The 17456-nt window shown below is 41.0% G+C and overlaps 1 protein-coding gene across 2 annotated transcripts; it reads left to right on the forward strand.

The window, feature by feature from the left end:
- Positions 1-3298: 3298 nt before the first annotated feature.
- On the forward strand, positions 3299-12240 carry RERGL (RERG like). 2 transcript variants are annotated; one of them, XM_049822269.1, is made up of 6 exons: positions 3354-3409; positions 3582-3638; positions 4233-4377; positions 6053-6126; positions 8794-8942; positions 10080-12240. In XM_049822269.1, exons 3-6 carry the CDS (start codon positions 4344-4346, stop codon positions 10360-10362), a joined length of 540 nt encoding a protein of 179 aa, XP_049678226.1. In that variant the 5' UTR covers positions 3354-3409; positions 3582-3638; positions 4233-4343; the 3' UTR covers positions 10363-12240. The 2 variants fall into 2 exon arrangements, with proteins under 2 accessions (XP_049678225.1, XP_049678226.1); XM_049822268.1 differs by lacking the exon at positions 4233-4377 and having other exon boundaries at positions 3299-3409.
- Positions 12241-17456: the final 5216 nt, after the last annotated feature.

The raw sequence follows: 17456 nt of genomic DNA on the forward strand, positions 1-17456 counted from the left end.
CATTTATCTGGTTAATAATTTATTTCCATGATACCTATCAGAAGCCTATTATTTTCATAGCAGATCTTTACACATATAAAGAAAGTTTACTCACTTCTAACTTGAGCTGCACAGGGTTGACTTATTTCCTACCACCAGACCTGAAACTAACACATAAGCTTCTGCTCACTAGAGAGATTGACTGTTTTCTATGCACCTCTACATTTGTACAGACATTTACACCCGTGGGTAATGAAATCAAAACCATTCCCGTACAGAGGGATGGCCAGCAAGGATTTAGTAGTGGAAGGAACTGAAACAGACAATTGTACAAGATGCAGTTAAGGACAGCCACACTGAAAGAAAGCAAGTGGCTGAGGCAATTTAAAGAGGCATTACTACTGCATCTGCCATGCTGTTCAAGTTTTTTATATAAAAGGCCAAATGTAGGCAAATATTTCATAAAGAATGTATGTTTACTTTGCAACATTTCTTCTAACTTGATACTTTTCTTCAAGCTTACTGTTATTCAAAAGGTTTCAATAAGCTGATCAACAAAATTGGTCATTGCAATGTGAAACAGCAGAAATGGCATTGTTTAGATGGGTTAGCAACTTTTGCAGTTGAGTTTTGTATGGGAATTCATGCAAAAGAAATTTGAGATTTTCCCTCCGTGTGTGAAGGAATTAATAAATATCTCTGTATATACACTTGCAAAATGCAAACACAGCAGTAGTAACAGAAAATGGATTAAACAGAAAAGTTTATGAATAAGATTAAAGTTAACTATTTTAGAGTAGATATTCAGAAATTCCTTCCATTATAAATTTTCTCAATTGCATTTAGTTCTGGGAAGTGATGGAGAAAGTCTTTTAGAAAAGAAATGTCCACATTGTTTAATCTTCAATTAGAACTTAATTTTTCTAATGCTTTAAGGAATGCACATACAGAATACACACAACAAACTGCCTCAGTCTTCTTAAGAAACTTTCTTGTATTACTAAAAGAAATAAAAGTTCCATGCAGTATATTCTCTAACATGGGCAACATCCTAATTTGATTATCTCTTTTACTGTCTAGGTGAGAGAAGTGTTCATGTAGTTAAGTCCCGGTAATGGAGAGCTGGATTCTGTTTTTCACTTTGCTGAGGGTACAAAATAAGAGTTTGGACAATTTACATCCCAAGTACAACATTCAGTACTGCAGCATTAGATTTTGAACAAACTGTCATATCCTTAATATTGATGCCTAAGCTTCCTGTACAGTGAAGCCTCTCACCTTCTGATTTTGCTTGCACTCGCTTGGCTGCAAGTATCTGAAACAGACCCGAGTCTTCCTTCAGTTACTGGGAAATCTCCACTATAGCTATATCACAGAATTCATTGAGCTGAAACAATATGATCATTTCCCTGTTCAGTTTCACAACACACATGCACAAAGAGCGGTGCTGGCCTACCACACCACAGGGGCAGGAACGAGTGACAGGACTATAATAAGCCAACATTGTCATGAATAAGCAAAGAGTAAAAAAAAAAAATCAGGGAGGAGAAAAAGCCAACCTGAGGAGTGCATCTCCAGCACACTCCTTCTGGGGAGTTAACCTCTGGTCTCCTGTACCATGGACCATTTATAGGGGTTACAACTGTGTTAATCAGCCTTTTGTGAGAAACCAGGTTGAAACCTCACACTTAGGCTTAAAAGGAATGTCAGAACCACTTATTTAAATCGCCTGCAAAAGTCACAACCTTGATAATGGGTGCACATAGATAAGCAGTTTTAGGCTTTCCCGTTGCAGTGGTTTCAATGTATATGAAATCATAAAATAGGAAGTTGTGCCAGTTATACCAACATTGACTCCAGCCTAGTGATCTCGGCATCCTGCTATTTCAAAAACTAATGTTAAAGTAACCATAAAAGGTCAGACTAAAGTTCTTTTTAGACAGTCACTTTTGCCTTGTGACTGAGCAATAGCAGAAAACTACCAAAAAAACCCCATAGAGAAAGACAGGGGCATCCCCTGAACACACCTCCGGCCATTAGCAACTTGCAAGTCAGGGACTTTGGAGCCAAGTTGTGCCTGCGTGTTTATTCTTAAATATATTTTCCTCCACTAAGCATTTTCTTCAGCTGTAACAAACATATGTTCAAATATCTTGTCTGCCTTTTTTTTCTGAGCTCATGTAAATCTGTTTTATCTGTAATACCAACTAGCAAGTATACTGAAGCAGTGCTTTATTAAAGCATTTATACAAACCACAAGTTTCATCTGAAGAGAGTAAAAATATCAGAATAAATAAATAAATATATTGAATTTATAGAAACCAAATAAAATAAATAGGAACAGAATAAGTATACAACTGTAACCTGGATGCTAGAGCAGTCTCCTATTCACCAGTGGACTGGCTTAACCTATGCACCCAAGTATTTTGTGTATTTTCAGAGCTAAATAGCCATTAGGGAGCACTTGAGGAACCTCATAACAAATCAGGTGTACAGCAGATGCAGGGTGTCTCTTCTGTGGGTTTAGCCCTTTGTGCCTCACCTTCCACATCTGTTGTATTTTCCTGCTTCAGAGGAGCGTTGCAAGCCTCAGCTAAGCACCATCCACCACATAACTTTACATATACATTCAATAAAAACATTCACAGACATAAAAAGGCACACCCATGTAAGTTTTTGCAAGACCAGAGGTTTAGGGAGCGATCAGTTTTGAAACCTGAGGCGGAGAACACCAGAGAAGTGCGAAACACTTATTTTTAGCGAGTTACCTCAGAAGCATTTAAAATTAAAAAAAAAAAAAAAAAAAAAAAAGAATCACTTCAGTTTCTTCACTTTCACGTTCCTGGTACAAAAGGATGACAGCCTGCAAACTTACAGCAGAAGTAAACAAACACCGCCCCAGCTGGGGAATGTCTTTTCATTCTCTCTCCGCCTCCCCCCCCCCCCCCCCCCGCCCGTTGCCCCCTAGTTTCTAACCGCTTTGCGCACTGCGGGGCCCAGGGCTCGGAGCGGGGCTCGGAAAAGGAGGAGGAAGAGGAGAAGGAGGAGAGGGACCCGCCGGCCAGCCTCACTGGGGAGCAAATCCGGGCCGGGCCGGGCCGGGCGGCCGCCTGAAGAAAGTTTTCGCGGTGGGTGGGGGACGCGGCGGGGCAGACGGAGGGGACGAGGAGCAGCAGGAGGGTGCCTGTCAGAGAAGAGGAGAAGCACCGACCCCCCACGGGGAGCTACGGCTGCCGGCCTCGCCGGTGGGGCGGGGAAAGCCGCCGGGGGGAGCGGGGAGGAGGCGGGCAGCTGGGCGGTGTCGCCGGGGGGCCGCGCCCGGGCCCGGCGGCTATAAAGAAATGGATGCGGCGGGGCGCGGCGTGGCCTGGCGGCGGTATGGCCGAGGTGAAGCTGGCCGTGCTGGGCGGTAGCGGAGCCGGCAAGTCGGGTAAGTAAGCCGGGGGAGGGGGGCGGCGGCGGCGGTCGGCAGCCGCCATCACGGCCACCCCCGGCCTGACTTTACCTCAGGCCTGGCAGCGGGGCAGACGCGGGTCGGGCGGCGAGGCGGCCGGCGGGACCCCGCTGAACCTGGCGTCTGCTTCCCTCCCTCCCTCCCGCAGCGCTGGCGGTGCGGTTCCTGACCAGGCGGTTCATCGGAGAGTACGCGTCCAACGCCGGTGAGCGCCGCCGGGCTCCGCGGAGGGGGCGGCGGGAGTGGGCCCGCCGCATGGGGGGGGGGCGCCGCGTGGGGCCTCCACTCGGGGCTGGGCGGCGCGGGCTCCCCGGGGAGCGCCAGGTGGGCGCGACGCTTCGCTCTCTCGAACGAGAAACTGGGTGGAAACGCAGCTTCACAGAACTTTTCGGAAAGATTTAAGTTTTCGCTTGCTTATCAGCGAGAGCTCCTGATGAAGTACGAGCTTTGAAGGCGGGAAAAGGCAGCCCGGGTATCTGCGGGGAGATCACGTAAAGCTCCAGTAGTGCGCCCGGGCACGGGGGCTGGCGAAGTGCTCGCCGCAGAGCGACTGTGAAGGGACTTAGGAAGGAAAAGATAACCGGGCTGCGTGTGCGCGGCGCGGGTAGATTATAGTAAGCTCAATCAGAGAGGAGATAAAGAAGTGAGGAAAGAAATAGACTGAAGAAAAAAACCCCACAGCCTCAACACATGTTCTATTGAATATCTCCCTCTCAGCTCTAGAGGAGAGGTGAGACAGATTGTTTATCAGGCACTACTGGTTAATCAAAGCATAATGCAAAGCCCCCTGCTTTTGCAGGAATGCACTGATTTGATAGCTTTGTGGAAAGCCTCGCCGTGCTGAGGATAGAATTTCTCATTCATGCCAGAACAAATACTCTGATCCTTAAGACTTTTAAGATCTTGGAAGATGGCAAAGCAGGACTTGAACTTTCACATCCCAGGTAGAAGCACTATTTAACTGATACACAAACACCCTTGGAAGTGTGCCACTCCAGCTGATGGGGCAAGAGAAGTCCCAAAACGTAACAAGGAATGGAGATTGCTATCGACCTTGCTTTCCCTGCCAAAGTGAAGGACTCGTTCCAAAAACACTTTCTTACAAAACTTGGAGTAGCTTCCCATGATCCATACATAAGAAGTAAAATGGAAGTAGTAAGCTGAGTTGCACTGAATATATCCAAATGAACTTACTCTGAAAGTGGAGTTACAGTTGTACATAAATGCTCTACCAATAACTGTTACTATACAAACACAGACTGAAAATGCAGTTTGTGTCCCAGATGGCTTATCTAGGTCTAAACTGTCACATGCGAGTTATGTAGTACTCTCTGTGCTCCATGCATGTTCTAAGCCACCTAGCTAAAAACAGGTTTCCTTGTTCTGAGCCTCCAATGCTGCAAGTCTCAGAAAAGACATGTCAAACCCCCAGAACATTTTCATTTGTGAACAAATGTTTGCTGGAAGATAAGTTTAGCTCTATTTCTAGAGAGGAGGAAGGGAGAGGAAAGTGGGAATATGGGTGATAAAATAAAGATCATCCCACTGTTAGTGGAGTCAAAGTATTAATTAAAAATTTGTTTAATTATGGAAACCATCAAGGGGCTGCAGATTTTATACCCTGAGATGCTTGGGACTCGCAGTTCATCATCAGATGAACTCTTAACATGTGCATGGAGAATGCTTAAGGTGAGCATGGTGCTGAACTGAAGATTCAGAGTTCCAGAGATCATAGACCTTATCTATGCCCTCATTACACGTAGTTTGAAGTGTATTTTCAGTAGCGTCAACACCAGTTCTTGTCTCTGTAGTTCAGTAACTCTGAGAAATTATACTGTAGGCAGCCTATTGACAACTAGTGCCATGAACACAAGTTGGTTACACTTGCTTAGAACAACCTGCTGCTTAAAATAAGAGTGGATGATGATCTGTCTGCAGCAGAGTTCCCAGGGATGCTAGTGCTGGTGGAGGGTCCTGAATCTGAGAACTGATGCTACAGAAATATTTTAGGATCTAGTCTAAGGACATGATCCTGTAAATACTGTTGGTCTAATGCCACCTAGTATAAGAACTCTTAAAGCACCTGATTTCATGGTAAATAAACTTTATTACCAAATAATAACTTTTGTACAGAATCGGAACTTACATGTAGGCTGGCTTGCTAGTTTCATAATCTTGAGCCTTGGTATCAAGCTGAGTAGTCATCAGCATTTAACTGATTCTGAGCATTGTGCATCCCCTTTGCCTCCATTTTGGAAGTGGAAAACTAAAACTATTCATTGCACCAACGCTCTGATGAGAACACCACAGTGAACCTGGTGTTGGTCAGCCTAAGGGACTGGGCAGCTCAGGCAGGTGTTGCAAAATGAAATAGGTTTGTTTCCAGTGTGTGTAAGAAAACAAACAAACAAAAAAACCACCCAAACCCCCAACAAAACAAAACCCAAACAAATCTCCCTTCCCTCCAAAAAAAACTTCCAAAAAACCAAAACACAAACCCCCCAAACAATATTCAAGGAACCCTCAGTATTACCCAATATCCCCTTTGCCGCATTTTCTTTTTACCACCATCCCCCAGTCACTAATGCTGGTTTTCTTTGGATACCATGTATCTTTTAGAATGCATCTACACTAAACACTTATGCCTGGATGGGAGGCAGATACACTTGGAAATTTATGACCCTTGTTCACAGGTAAGAATTTTAGAGGGCAAAGAAAAGCTGTTCTTCATTCTACCTGTGCAATAGTAAAAAGGGTCGGGGGGGTACAAACTTTTTGTCTGTTCTTGGAATTCTTTTGTCTGCTTGCTGTTTTTTTTGAAAAGACTGAAATTTTATAATTGCTGTGGCTCAGAACTGCTGAGTACTTTCCCATTTCATGGAAGAAACCCTTAATTGCTTAAATTTCCTGTAAATGCTTTTGCATTTTGGAATATTACTAACAGAAATAACTGTTTGCACTTCTGCCTTATATAGGTAAATACAGAGATAAGTTATAAGTTATATGCAGTTTTCTCAAATACCCTAAACGGATGAAAATTAGCTCATAAAGCAAGCAGTTTATTAAATGTCTGCAGAAACAGTCAAAGTAGGCAGGCCTGGAAGTAAGATTTGTGTTCACAGAACACATCCAAGGAAAGCCATAATGCAGGCTTGTACATGTTGACAGCTGAACTTCGATCAGAACAAACCACTTTGAAATAAAGTTTTTTGTATTAATTTCTTTCCTGCTATTACAGGAGTAGAGAAGCTTGGGTGCTGTGCAATACTTGCAGACCTAGGTAGGTCTGTCTGGCTAATCACATTAGCTTGCAAGGTTCCCTTTTGGGCAGCAATCTTGCCTCTTGCCAACTAGGATAATGAATGCTAATGCTAAAGCCAAAGCACTGAAAGTCTGAGGCAGACTTAAATTCAAGGACTTAAAAACTTAACCCAGTGAACACATAAAATGAACCATCAAACAAATCTACCTTTCTCAAGACAAGCAACAGCACTGCTTGTCCTAGAGCAATGGGGATCCTGAAACAGCCACTGTACCATGCAATGCTATGGAGTCCTCCCTTGCCATACAATCTGTTAGAAGCTAGTGTTCTGTGGACTTGCTTCCACCTATCACAGACCCCTTTCCTAAGCCCACCTATAGCTTCCACTTACTGTCATATTAAATCCTGTGGCATGTGAACAACTGTTTATTAAGATACTTGAAACACTGGGAGTGGCAGCTAGCTAGGGTAAAGCAGATTGGACTACATTATGGGTAGAGACTTTGGTTGCTACACTTTGGGCACCTTTTTGCTTTTAGGGAGACCAGAGATCATATGTGTTAAGGGCAACTCTCGCCAGCACTCTTTGAGCTGCCTTGTACTAGTTATTCCTTAGGAACAAGGCCTAACTTTAGCTGTTTGCTGCTTTCTTCCTGACTTCTTCTTAGTGCCTGCAGAGTAGGTAGCAAGTAGTGGTGGTATTGCTTTTTTTCTGGTAAGACTGGTGATTCTAGAAAGAGGTGGATGGGGGTATGGAGGTCCTGTATGCCATCAGAGCTGGGGAAGAAAAGCAGGTCCCAAGAGGAGGCGAGATTGGGGAAGGAAGAGTTGCCACTTTTGTTTCTGCTTCCTGAAATCTTCCTGCTCTCTGAGGCTTCCCTCTAGTTGCTTGATGCCTGTTCTGCAAAGCTCACTGTCCCTTCATCCACCTGAGAAACAGCTTTGACACACACAAGTTACCTTCCTTGCCCCTAAACCTGCTGCAGAATCATCACAGCATAAAAAAACCTGTTGTATTAAAGATACTGAAGTCTTCAGAGAGTTCTGGAAAACTTATTTCATCCTTTCTCTCTCATGCATCCCCTGTCACTGCCAGCATTCAGTTACTATCCCTCATGGTAAGTTATAGCCTTCCCAGTCCAGCTGTTTATGATGCTACAGTGCTGCTCTGATGCTGAGCTGATCAAGGCAACCAGGGTGGGATGTCAGTGGAGAGTATACATTGCAAGTAGCAAAATACTAAACTAGTGAGGGAATAACTTAAACAGTCCTAAAATTACTATTCAAGATAGGTTTTTGACAGAGCAAAAGTAATTTTTTTTATTTTTATTTTTTCCCTGGTCAACTTCCAGTATTTTACCAATCTCAGGCCACATGGTCTTGCTAGCTGCTGCCAAATCATCTGCAGGGATAAGCTAATTTAAAATAGTTTTGAAGTTACATTCCTTAGCTTAATGAAACAGTTTGCAGCTGTTGCTTTCTAGAAATTTTAAGTGTGACAGTTTCTCGGGGTGAAGAGATTTAAGGATTGGTATAACCCCATTATCACTTGAATGACTTTTGTTACTAGTTTTATTAAAGTCAACTGCAGGTTAAATGGAGATTTTTTCTAGCGCTCTAGAAATTTATCCTGTGGGTATATACTGTTTCAGACTTGAACAATGCAAAGAAGAAACAAAACAAATGAAGAAATGAAAGAAAATAATTAAGCTTACTGTAGTCAGAATATTGGGAACATGCAAAACAGCTATAACCAGAAAGTGCACAAATATTGATGGCTCCTGTATGTTTCATTCTCATGTAACTCTTCTGAATATGTAGCATATGCAATGGCTGTACAGGTTATGTAATTTTACTGCTTAAACAAAGTGTAAATGGTTCATAATGAACTCATCAGTGATCTAAAGTGCCATCTGTAGTAATTGTTATTTATTAGGCTTTTGGAGCGGGACGCACTTGAATTCAATGCCAGCATCTAGACCTATTAGTATCTCTTGCAATAAAAGATACAGCATTGTTACATTTACAGTGACAAAGAAAATGCTCTGAAGTGACAACAGTAACATTCTTTTTGCATGTGAATTTGAACTTCTTTCAGCCACAGCGGGGGAAGCTTTCCCTCACAGATGAGCTCCACTGGGCTGATGGATTTATCATTGTTTACGACATCAGTGACAGAGCATCATTTGCATTTGCTAAAGCATTGCTGTACAGGATCCGAGAGTCTCACATAGGAGCTTGTAAAAAGTAAGTGGCATTATGGGTTTTTTTCCCCTCAGCAAACATACAAAAAAGCTGAGAACATTTTCCGTGAGCTGTGGGCATCCTAGTAGCAATTAAAGTCCAGCAGCATCCAAGTGGCATAACACAATACCAACAATAAGGTACCTGAAGGTAACTGTGTTGCAAATTGCAATCTATTTCACTGTATCCAAAGCCAAGTACATCAGGATTTTTGCTCTTATTTCTTACAGCACTACTATTTAAATAATTGCCATAAATTTGTCTGCTGTGATTTACATGGGCAAAAAGCTGGCATAGTCAGTCTATGCTTTTACTCCCCCACTCTGTTACTAATGGATATGCATCAAAGTGGGGGTTGAAGAAAGCATTTCCCACAATAAAGGAATCTAATACCATGAATGTCTCATAAACTATGTTTAGGAATGACTCCAACATTATTTGTGCACATGGGTGACCATATGGTTAGAAACAAACTACTTTCAAAAAGAACTACCAAAATTGCAAGTCTGAGTATATGTGGTGGTGTGTATTCCTGCATCAGTCAGCTGAGGTGCTTTCTAAATAAATGAGAGTGAAATCCTTCCCTTATATCAGAAGTGGAGTAAAAACCCCCACTTTTCTTTCTGTTTTACTGATGACCTTTCTTAATTAAGGTTTCTCTGGGAGGAGTAATTTTAGCAAAAGCTTGGAATTATGATTCCTATGTATTCTTCTGAATTATGCCACTGATGCATCTCTTCGACTCTATTCTGTTACCTACAAATGGAGATAATGATCAGCTTGCTTCTTTGTGAAGTCCAGGAGCTGACAATATAGTCAGCAGTACACAGTATGAAAACTGTAGTGGATGAAAAAGACATGAATTTACTGAGTAGAGGAACCAAAATGAAAACTTACTGATAGAGAATAGCTTGTCTGGAAAATCCTTTGTTGCCCGACTATGGCAAATGGTAAACTATAACTCTACCTGGCAAGGTTAGGGGGTTGGTTTGTTCTTTTGTTTTTGTTTTGTTTTGTTTTTTTTTTTTCAATGCCTGTTATCCTGAACATACATACTTCTCATACACACTGCATATAGCACAGCACACAGCATAGTATTGTAACATACCTTTTCTCTAATCGGAACCTTTTTAATTTCAGAATGGTCGAGTCGTCAGTATTTTTGGTTGGTAATAAACAGGATTTATGCCACATGAGGGAAGTTGGCTGGGATGAAGGACAGAAGCTCGCAATAGATAACAAGTGCCAATTCTATGAACTGTCTGCAGCAGAACATTATCAGGAAGTTGTGGCGATGTTCATGAAAGTCCTGAGGAATATCACCTCAAATTTCAAAGCGAAGGAAAAGAGACGACCAAGTGGATCAAAGTCAATGGCCAAGTTAATCAACAATGTGTTTGGAAAGAGAAGGAAATCTGTGTAAAAGATGGTTAGTCTTGAAGTAGGAACAAGCTGAAATAATGGAGCACAGGCAGCTCTTGGGATTCAGTCAAATTCCTCCAAAGGTCAATGTCTGGAGGAATGAGACAGTAGAAAGCAAAGGCAGGAGATAGTATGGTCATGTGGACAGGGTCTAGACCTAAAAGACCTGACCTTCTATTTCCAGTTCTACTACAGATTTACTGGGTTAGGGCTATGTCAGTTAAAATCTAAGCTGCTCCTCTCACCCTTTATCTCATAAGTTCTTCAAGGAGAGTTTCAGTTTGTATTTATTCAATACCAACATGGTCTTGGACAGAGCTTCTAGGTGCAACTGAAGTATAAACAGTAATTCTGATAAACCCAGCCCTGCTGATCAAAATCTTACTTCAGAATTCTGAGAAGTAGTTGTTTTTTGGACAAGAACACTTGCACTAAAAAGAAAAGCAAAATACTGCTGCTTCATGTGATAATGTATTTGTATTTAACTCAAGAAAGGATGGCTCACATGCTTGTGTGCCTAAAGGTGCCTAACACTTGCTGAAATTCATGTGAATTAAATGCTTAGACACCAAACCTACAAAAGGTATTTACCTGCAAAGCTGCCTTGCAAAGGCACCAGAAGTAGGGAAGCAGATAAACAAAGCAGTATTGTCTCCTGTTTCGGTATCTTTTTTTTTTTTTTTCGAGTGATGATAGAAAGTAGAGAGGGTTGAGGAGGATGGGAACTTAAATGTTAGTGAAATGTTAGTCAGTGAGCATTGGACTGTTTTGGCAATGTCATTGTTCAGTGAAATAATTTTATGGCTAGGGACAGCATAACATCTTGGGCTGATCCCTTTCACAGAGCAGTTTTTGTGGGCTGTAACAAAGTTTCCTTACCTGTAAGGTGGATGTGCCTGTTCAATTTTAGGTGGGAGGGGAAGCTTGAAAAGCACATGGACTGGTATAGAGCACAAGTTCTTTAGGGTGTCTGCCTGGATTTAAAGGTCAGCCTGCTGGTAAGACCTGTGCACCTAACTTACATAGAGAGTTTTTCCTAAGGACCAATGTCTTTAAAACTAGTCATCGCTATGGTATTGAAATGCCACTTGGGAGAGCACTAAGGAATATGTTAGCTACACTTTTCAAATGTGGATATTAAACATCAGACAGGTCTAAATATGTTGTCAATTGACATTCAGAGCTCTTACTGTAGACAACTAAATAAGGGCTTAGCCCAGCATGTTTGAAAGTGCTGTGCTCATACAGAAATTATGAAAGGGAAGAACAGTGATCTGAGGATGAATTACTGCCTCCTACCCATTCCAGAGGACAGCTGGGATTCAGTCTTTGTAAGTTGCTAAGTTGAAGCCTACCTCTGCTCTGAAATTTTACCTGCATTGAAACTAGTAAGATTACTTTATCAGTCACAGCAGAATACTGATTTTCAAATGTCCAACCCCATAACATAAAAAACTATATAATCTTATCATTACTGTTGTAAAATAAAATTAAAGCACATTTTAATAAGCGTTGACCAAAGATCACTTCATTATTTAAGGAAAAGATACTGTTTCACTTGTTTTAAGACTACAAATATTGGAATATAGTTCTCAGTGTTGACAGGCACAGTGTTGCTTTATTTCTATGCAGATGTTGCTCTGCCATATCAGGAGTAGTGTATTTAACTGTATTGTCAATATCTATGAGGCTGAACTTGAAGACTACTCATTTACACCCTTCAGCTTTCTAGCACACATGGAATTCCAGAACTACTAACAGACTGTCAATCTGTCAGGTAGCTGTATCTTGCTGGCTCTAGCACTGCCAGATTCAAGAACTCTTATCTGTATTTACTGCTATGGTATTAAATAAACTGCATGTAAGATGGATGTTGTAATGTTTGGTTGTTGGGTTTTTTTCTTTACTGTGGTATAAAGCTATAGACCTTTTGTTTTGACTGCTGTAAAAGTGAAGCAACATGCAGATCTGGAATTCAAATTAGAAAAAGTAAAACAGGGAATCGGACACTTGCACAAAAGAGAGCCTGTAGGTGTGTTTCCTGTACACAATGAAGAAGTCTTCATGTACCTTTATGCAGTGAACGGTAGGAAACTTTTTAAAAAACCTTTATCCTTTAAAAATTTGTCAAGATAGCCATAGAGAAGCTAATTGGTTTTTATTTGCTCATATTAATAAGAATGTGGACTTCCAGATAGTTGGAATCTGCAGTATACCCCACAGTTTTCCTTCTTGTTTTGTCCAGATGGGGTAAGTCTTGGAGCACAAAGTGGCTGTCTTCTGGCATATGTGCTAGGTTGCACTCACCTGAAAACCAGCTGAAACAGCTGCAGGATGCATTTAGACTTAAGCGTATTAAAGCACTCAGTACAGACATGATTTGGTGTTCTTAGGATGAGGATTTCACTTCTCTTATTGCTGGTAAGTGCAGATGAACAAGAGTGCAGAATTTGAGAAGGAATTCAATGTTAAAGCAATAAAGCAGACATACATTCTCCCTTTCTAAGTGTATTTTATTAGTATTTATTATTTTAAAAATGAAGGCCTTTTAAAGAAAAATAAGATACTTAGAAGACTGATACATAAATATTGCTAAGTGTTCTTGGAGTTTTAACAGTGAAGGTAATATGTTACTGGCTCAGGCACATTTGAAAATGCAAGGAAGAACCCTGTGCTTTCATAACACAGTAAATGATGTAACTGATGTTTGATGCTCACCCTTGACAGTGAAATCACCTGGAGCATATCGTCGAACTCCTTGAAGAGAGTGGAAATGGAGCTATTTGTGTTGCCACAGATTGCTTCAGCATATGACCCCATCCATTCTCACCAAAAGATTTTGAAATTGCCATACAAGAGTTAAAAGTTCCTAGCAGTCATGTCTGGAAGTCCTTGTTTATATGAATTTTCTAGTTTCAGTAAAATTTTGCCTGAGAAAGGCACTCAGAATTGATGTTCTTTCTCCCTGTCTTCAACTTGGTTTTACTTTAGAAACAGTGACATAAAAGCAAAGAGATTCTACAGAAGAATAAAGGTAATAGCCCCTGGCTCCCAAATGCTGTCTCTCAGATTTCAGGTGGTTTTTGAAGCTCTTTCTCACTATAGTTTTGAAATAAACAATCAAGACAAACACAACCTCAGCTCCTTTTCCTGCTGTCGTGTTTGTATGCATTAAACTTTTTGTAAATCCCACTGTCACATTCACAACAGGGCAGAGGGGAAAATGTCACAAAAAAACCTTAAAGCATTGTACTCCTGGAAGAAGGAATAATTAAGTTCAGTACTGAGTAGACCGACCAAACATGCTGTTTCTTTCTAATATATTTAAATCAGGATGGCAATAAAGGTGGATCAGAAGTTTTGATGCTGTGCTATATTCTGAAGACAAAAGTAACTATCTTTTTTTTTTTTTAGCCCATTGCTAGATTTCTGAAGTGATGGAAGGGTGAACATTGAAGTGCAAAGACCTTGTGAGTCATGTGGGAACAGTCCTGTTGCTTTCCTTTCTATCTGACTACACTGCTTTCAAGATGGTGCACCAGCAGATTTTGAATATGTCTGATCCTGGCATTCTGTTCATCTAGAAGGCAGAGAGAGGGATGGATGCTGTGGTTAATGGCCTGAACAAGTATGATGCTCTCACTGACAGTTGAATCCAGATCACTCAGTGGGATTTTCAGAGGGTACGCTATAAAGAAGGGGGTATTATGAATACCACTCAAAGCAAAACTAAAGTGCAGTAAGTATCCAAGAATATGCTAATTTTCCATCAGGATGCTTGTTGGAGCAGGTGCTTTAGGTTAATGAAGCTTTGATACAGATCTACTTTGCTTATGGATAGAGGAACAAACTCCAGCTCTGATTAATATGCTTAAAAGGAATCCTTGCCTATCCACTCTGACACAAGAAATACATTATTAAAAAAAGAAAAAAAAGACAGACTATCTGGCTACTAGAATAATCCAGAGCAATATTAAGTACTCTACATCAAAAAAATTAACCTTCTACCTCCTTAAACCTGTCCACAGGAACACAGGCCTCTTCATAGCCTTAACCTGCCCATGGGGAATAAAAACAAGGGGAAGCTACCTTTTGATGAGCTGCTAAGCCAGTTTAAAAAGCAAAGCTTTTGTTTACATGCCTGAATGCAGATCTGGGGACCTAACTGTCGACTTCTATTGTTTCAAAACTTGGATTTGATTTTTCCATAAAGAAGCAGTGCTGTAAATGCCTAAGTAGTTGGTTTTGGGTTCCCCTCCTGCCCCCCCTTTTGATATTATGTGAGACAGGCAGGCTATTCTGGGTAGGAAGTTATTTTTAAACAGATATTACTCTTTTCCAGAAACAGACTGTAAGTTTCTATCTTCTTTTAATTGCTTTACAAAGTAAATTGAGTCCCTTTTGTTATATAATTAATATCCACATTTAGCCCTATATATTTGACATGACTTGAGCCATTTACTGCTACATTCATTTTTTAAGACTGGCTAGGAGTTCCGATATGTGTTTAATCCCTGTTGAACTTTGTAAAATGTCCAGAGTTTTTCCAGTGGGGGCTTCTAGCAGTACAGAGAACTATGTACTACCAGCAAGATAAGTGGAAAACAGAGCTGTTATCACAGGGCTTGAGCCAAACGATCTAAGCAGGTCTGTCCCCTCTTACACTCCTATCTTCATATTCACCAGCAAAATGGCATTGTATCTATATTACATAATGTATTTTACTACTTGAAATAAATATAAAGGAAGCATAAATTAAAACATTTGACCTTAAAATTATAGGCATTGTAGTATCTAGTGAAGATTTCATTTTTAACGGACACAACCTTTTAAATATGCTTCACGCAGGTTTTGTTGTGTTTTGTTTTCCAAAAGCGATTTTAAACTTTTCAGGCGAGTTCCCTTCCAGAAGAAACTTTACTTTAAAGATACTGTGAACCTCTGAAAGTTTAACAATCTTTTGCCGAGTGCCTCTTAAAAGCTACACGCTGCTTAATGAGAAACCCGACGGCTTTACTGCTTCCAACAGCTCCCTCTCGTGGCTTTTTGCTCACACTTCATCCTCCTCGGTGAGCAATGAAGCCTTTTAGGTTTTCCTCAGGTTAAAATATCAGTGCTAATAAACCCGAGAACGCTGATCACAAAGTACGGGTGAAAACCGTCCTGCCTCCCAATGCTATAAAATTCTGCTATTATGCTGAGCTTAACAATATGACATTTCATAGGCTTCATTTGACAGTATCCTTACTAATAAAACTGCAAATGTCGATAAGGTTTTTCTCACGACTGACACTTTGAGCTCAGCTGTTTCACTGAAATAAAGTTCAGCTATCTCGTCTAAGATGCTGAAAGGTTTCCTGTTAACATACCATCCATGCATATTAATATCCTCAAGAAGGGCTTGAAAGCTTCTATCATTTTCCCAGCTACACCTATTGGTCTGATAAGAGGTCGGACCACCTTGTCTTTCTACAGCTTCCTGAAGGTATTATCCCCAGAACACGACAGAAACATGACACAGAGCTAAGGCAGAGTTAGGCAAGAGTATTTCTTCTCTTGTCTGTAAGCAGTAGTACAGATACACTACTTCAATCTTTAAACAAGCAAGGTCACTTACTGGAAAGACTCCAAGGTTGGGTTCACCTGGCCCAATATGGAGGTCTGCTTCTAGATTCCCACCTCAGATGCTTTCTACCCAACAATCTACCTTATCGAGGTGATGCCTCAAATAACATAGATGAATCACTCTCCAAAAGGCATTAAACTGTCCACCAGCTATAAAGGTGATTAAGGTTGGGGATCTCTAAAGTTAGGTGAGATGAATCATGTTCCAAATATGGCCTCTTGGGGCTCTTTGCTAGTTATTTTGCCCTTCGTCTTCAGCACTACGGAGCCCATCTGTCCTACTTGACAAAGTCAATTGAGTCCCTATGGTTAGACAATTAACATCTAACTTGAGATGGCCATTGGGTCATTTAATGCTAAATTTATTTCATATGATTGATCAGGGTGCTGGATTATATTTGATCCCTGCTGAACTTCCTGAAACACCCTGAAATCCAGCTGTCACCTGTTAAATTAATGGATGAACTGCAGATGAAGCCAAGGATAAGTTAACTGAGTACTGCCACAGCTTGCTTCCAAGCTAGCTCATTAAAAACTAACTAGCAGACCTTGATGCTTCACTGCAGTCATATGGCAAAGCCATATTTTAAATGCTTACCTATGGTAACTCCAAAAGCCTACGGTGGAGCAGAAAGTTAAATTGGGCCTCCTGAATTCCAAGCTAGCAATTCAACAGTCTGTTGTTTTCGGACTGGGAAAATATGTTTCAACAATTTGTGTGTGAGCAAAGATATTAGCTCACTTTGTGACTTATTCTGATAGCAATTAACAGCCTTATGGAAAGAACTAAGCTCATTACTTGCAAATGGACAGCATGAAATCTCTCCATCGCTTATGCCTTGGTTTGCCATTGAATGTCCTTCTCTTTGCAACTGGAAGACTTGCACCAAATGGCTCTAATCTTAAAATATTTCATTAAACAGGAAGTTTAACTAAACAACAAAGTTGTTCAGTGAGCTATTTCCTTTAGACCACTGATGTGAGGCCGCAGTCACTCCAGTTTCTTATCACATCTCCAGCTATTACAGCACTACAGTATCCAAACAACGATATCGGAAGGCCAGAAGTATGCGTGTTGCTGATGGACCAGATGGCTGCTGCTATAGAGTGTATGCAGCAGCTGAATTGTAAATGCCTTTCCCTCACAGAGCGCACTAATCTGGGTCTGTGTTATATTCTGAGACTTTTTTTTTCATGAATCTTTGGGAAAGACAATGCATTTTGAAACTGTACTTCCTCTTTCAGATTTGTCTGATATTTACTAACAGGTTCAGAAGTTGTTAGTTCAAGAATGTACTGGCAGGGCAGTTCAGGAAAGGTTCAATGGGTATCTAGGCCAGAATCTAGGCTGAAATATTATTTTACACATTTTCCCCCCTTACACAGTTAACAGAAATATAACAGAAATTGCTTCATAGTTTCTTCCATGTGAGGTATCACGAAGGTAGCATCTTTTACTTTGCAACAAGA

The sequence above is a fragment of the Accipiter gentilis genome, chromosome 18 (assembly GCF_929443795.1).
Source record: "Accipiter gentilis chromosome 18, bAccGen1.1, whole genome shotgun sequence".
Classification (NCBI taxonomy): Eukaryota; Metazoa; Chordata; class Aves; order Accipitriformes; family Accipitridae; genus Astur; species Astur gentilis.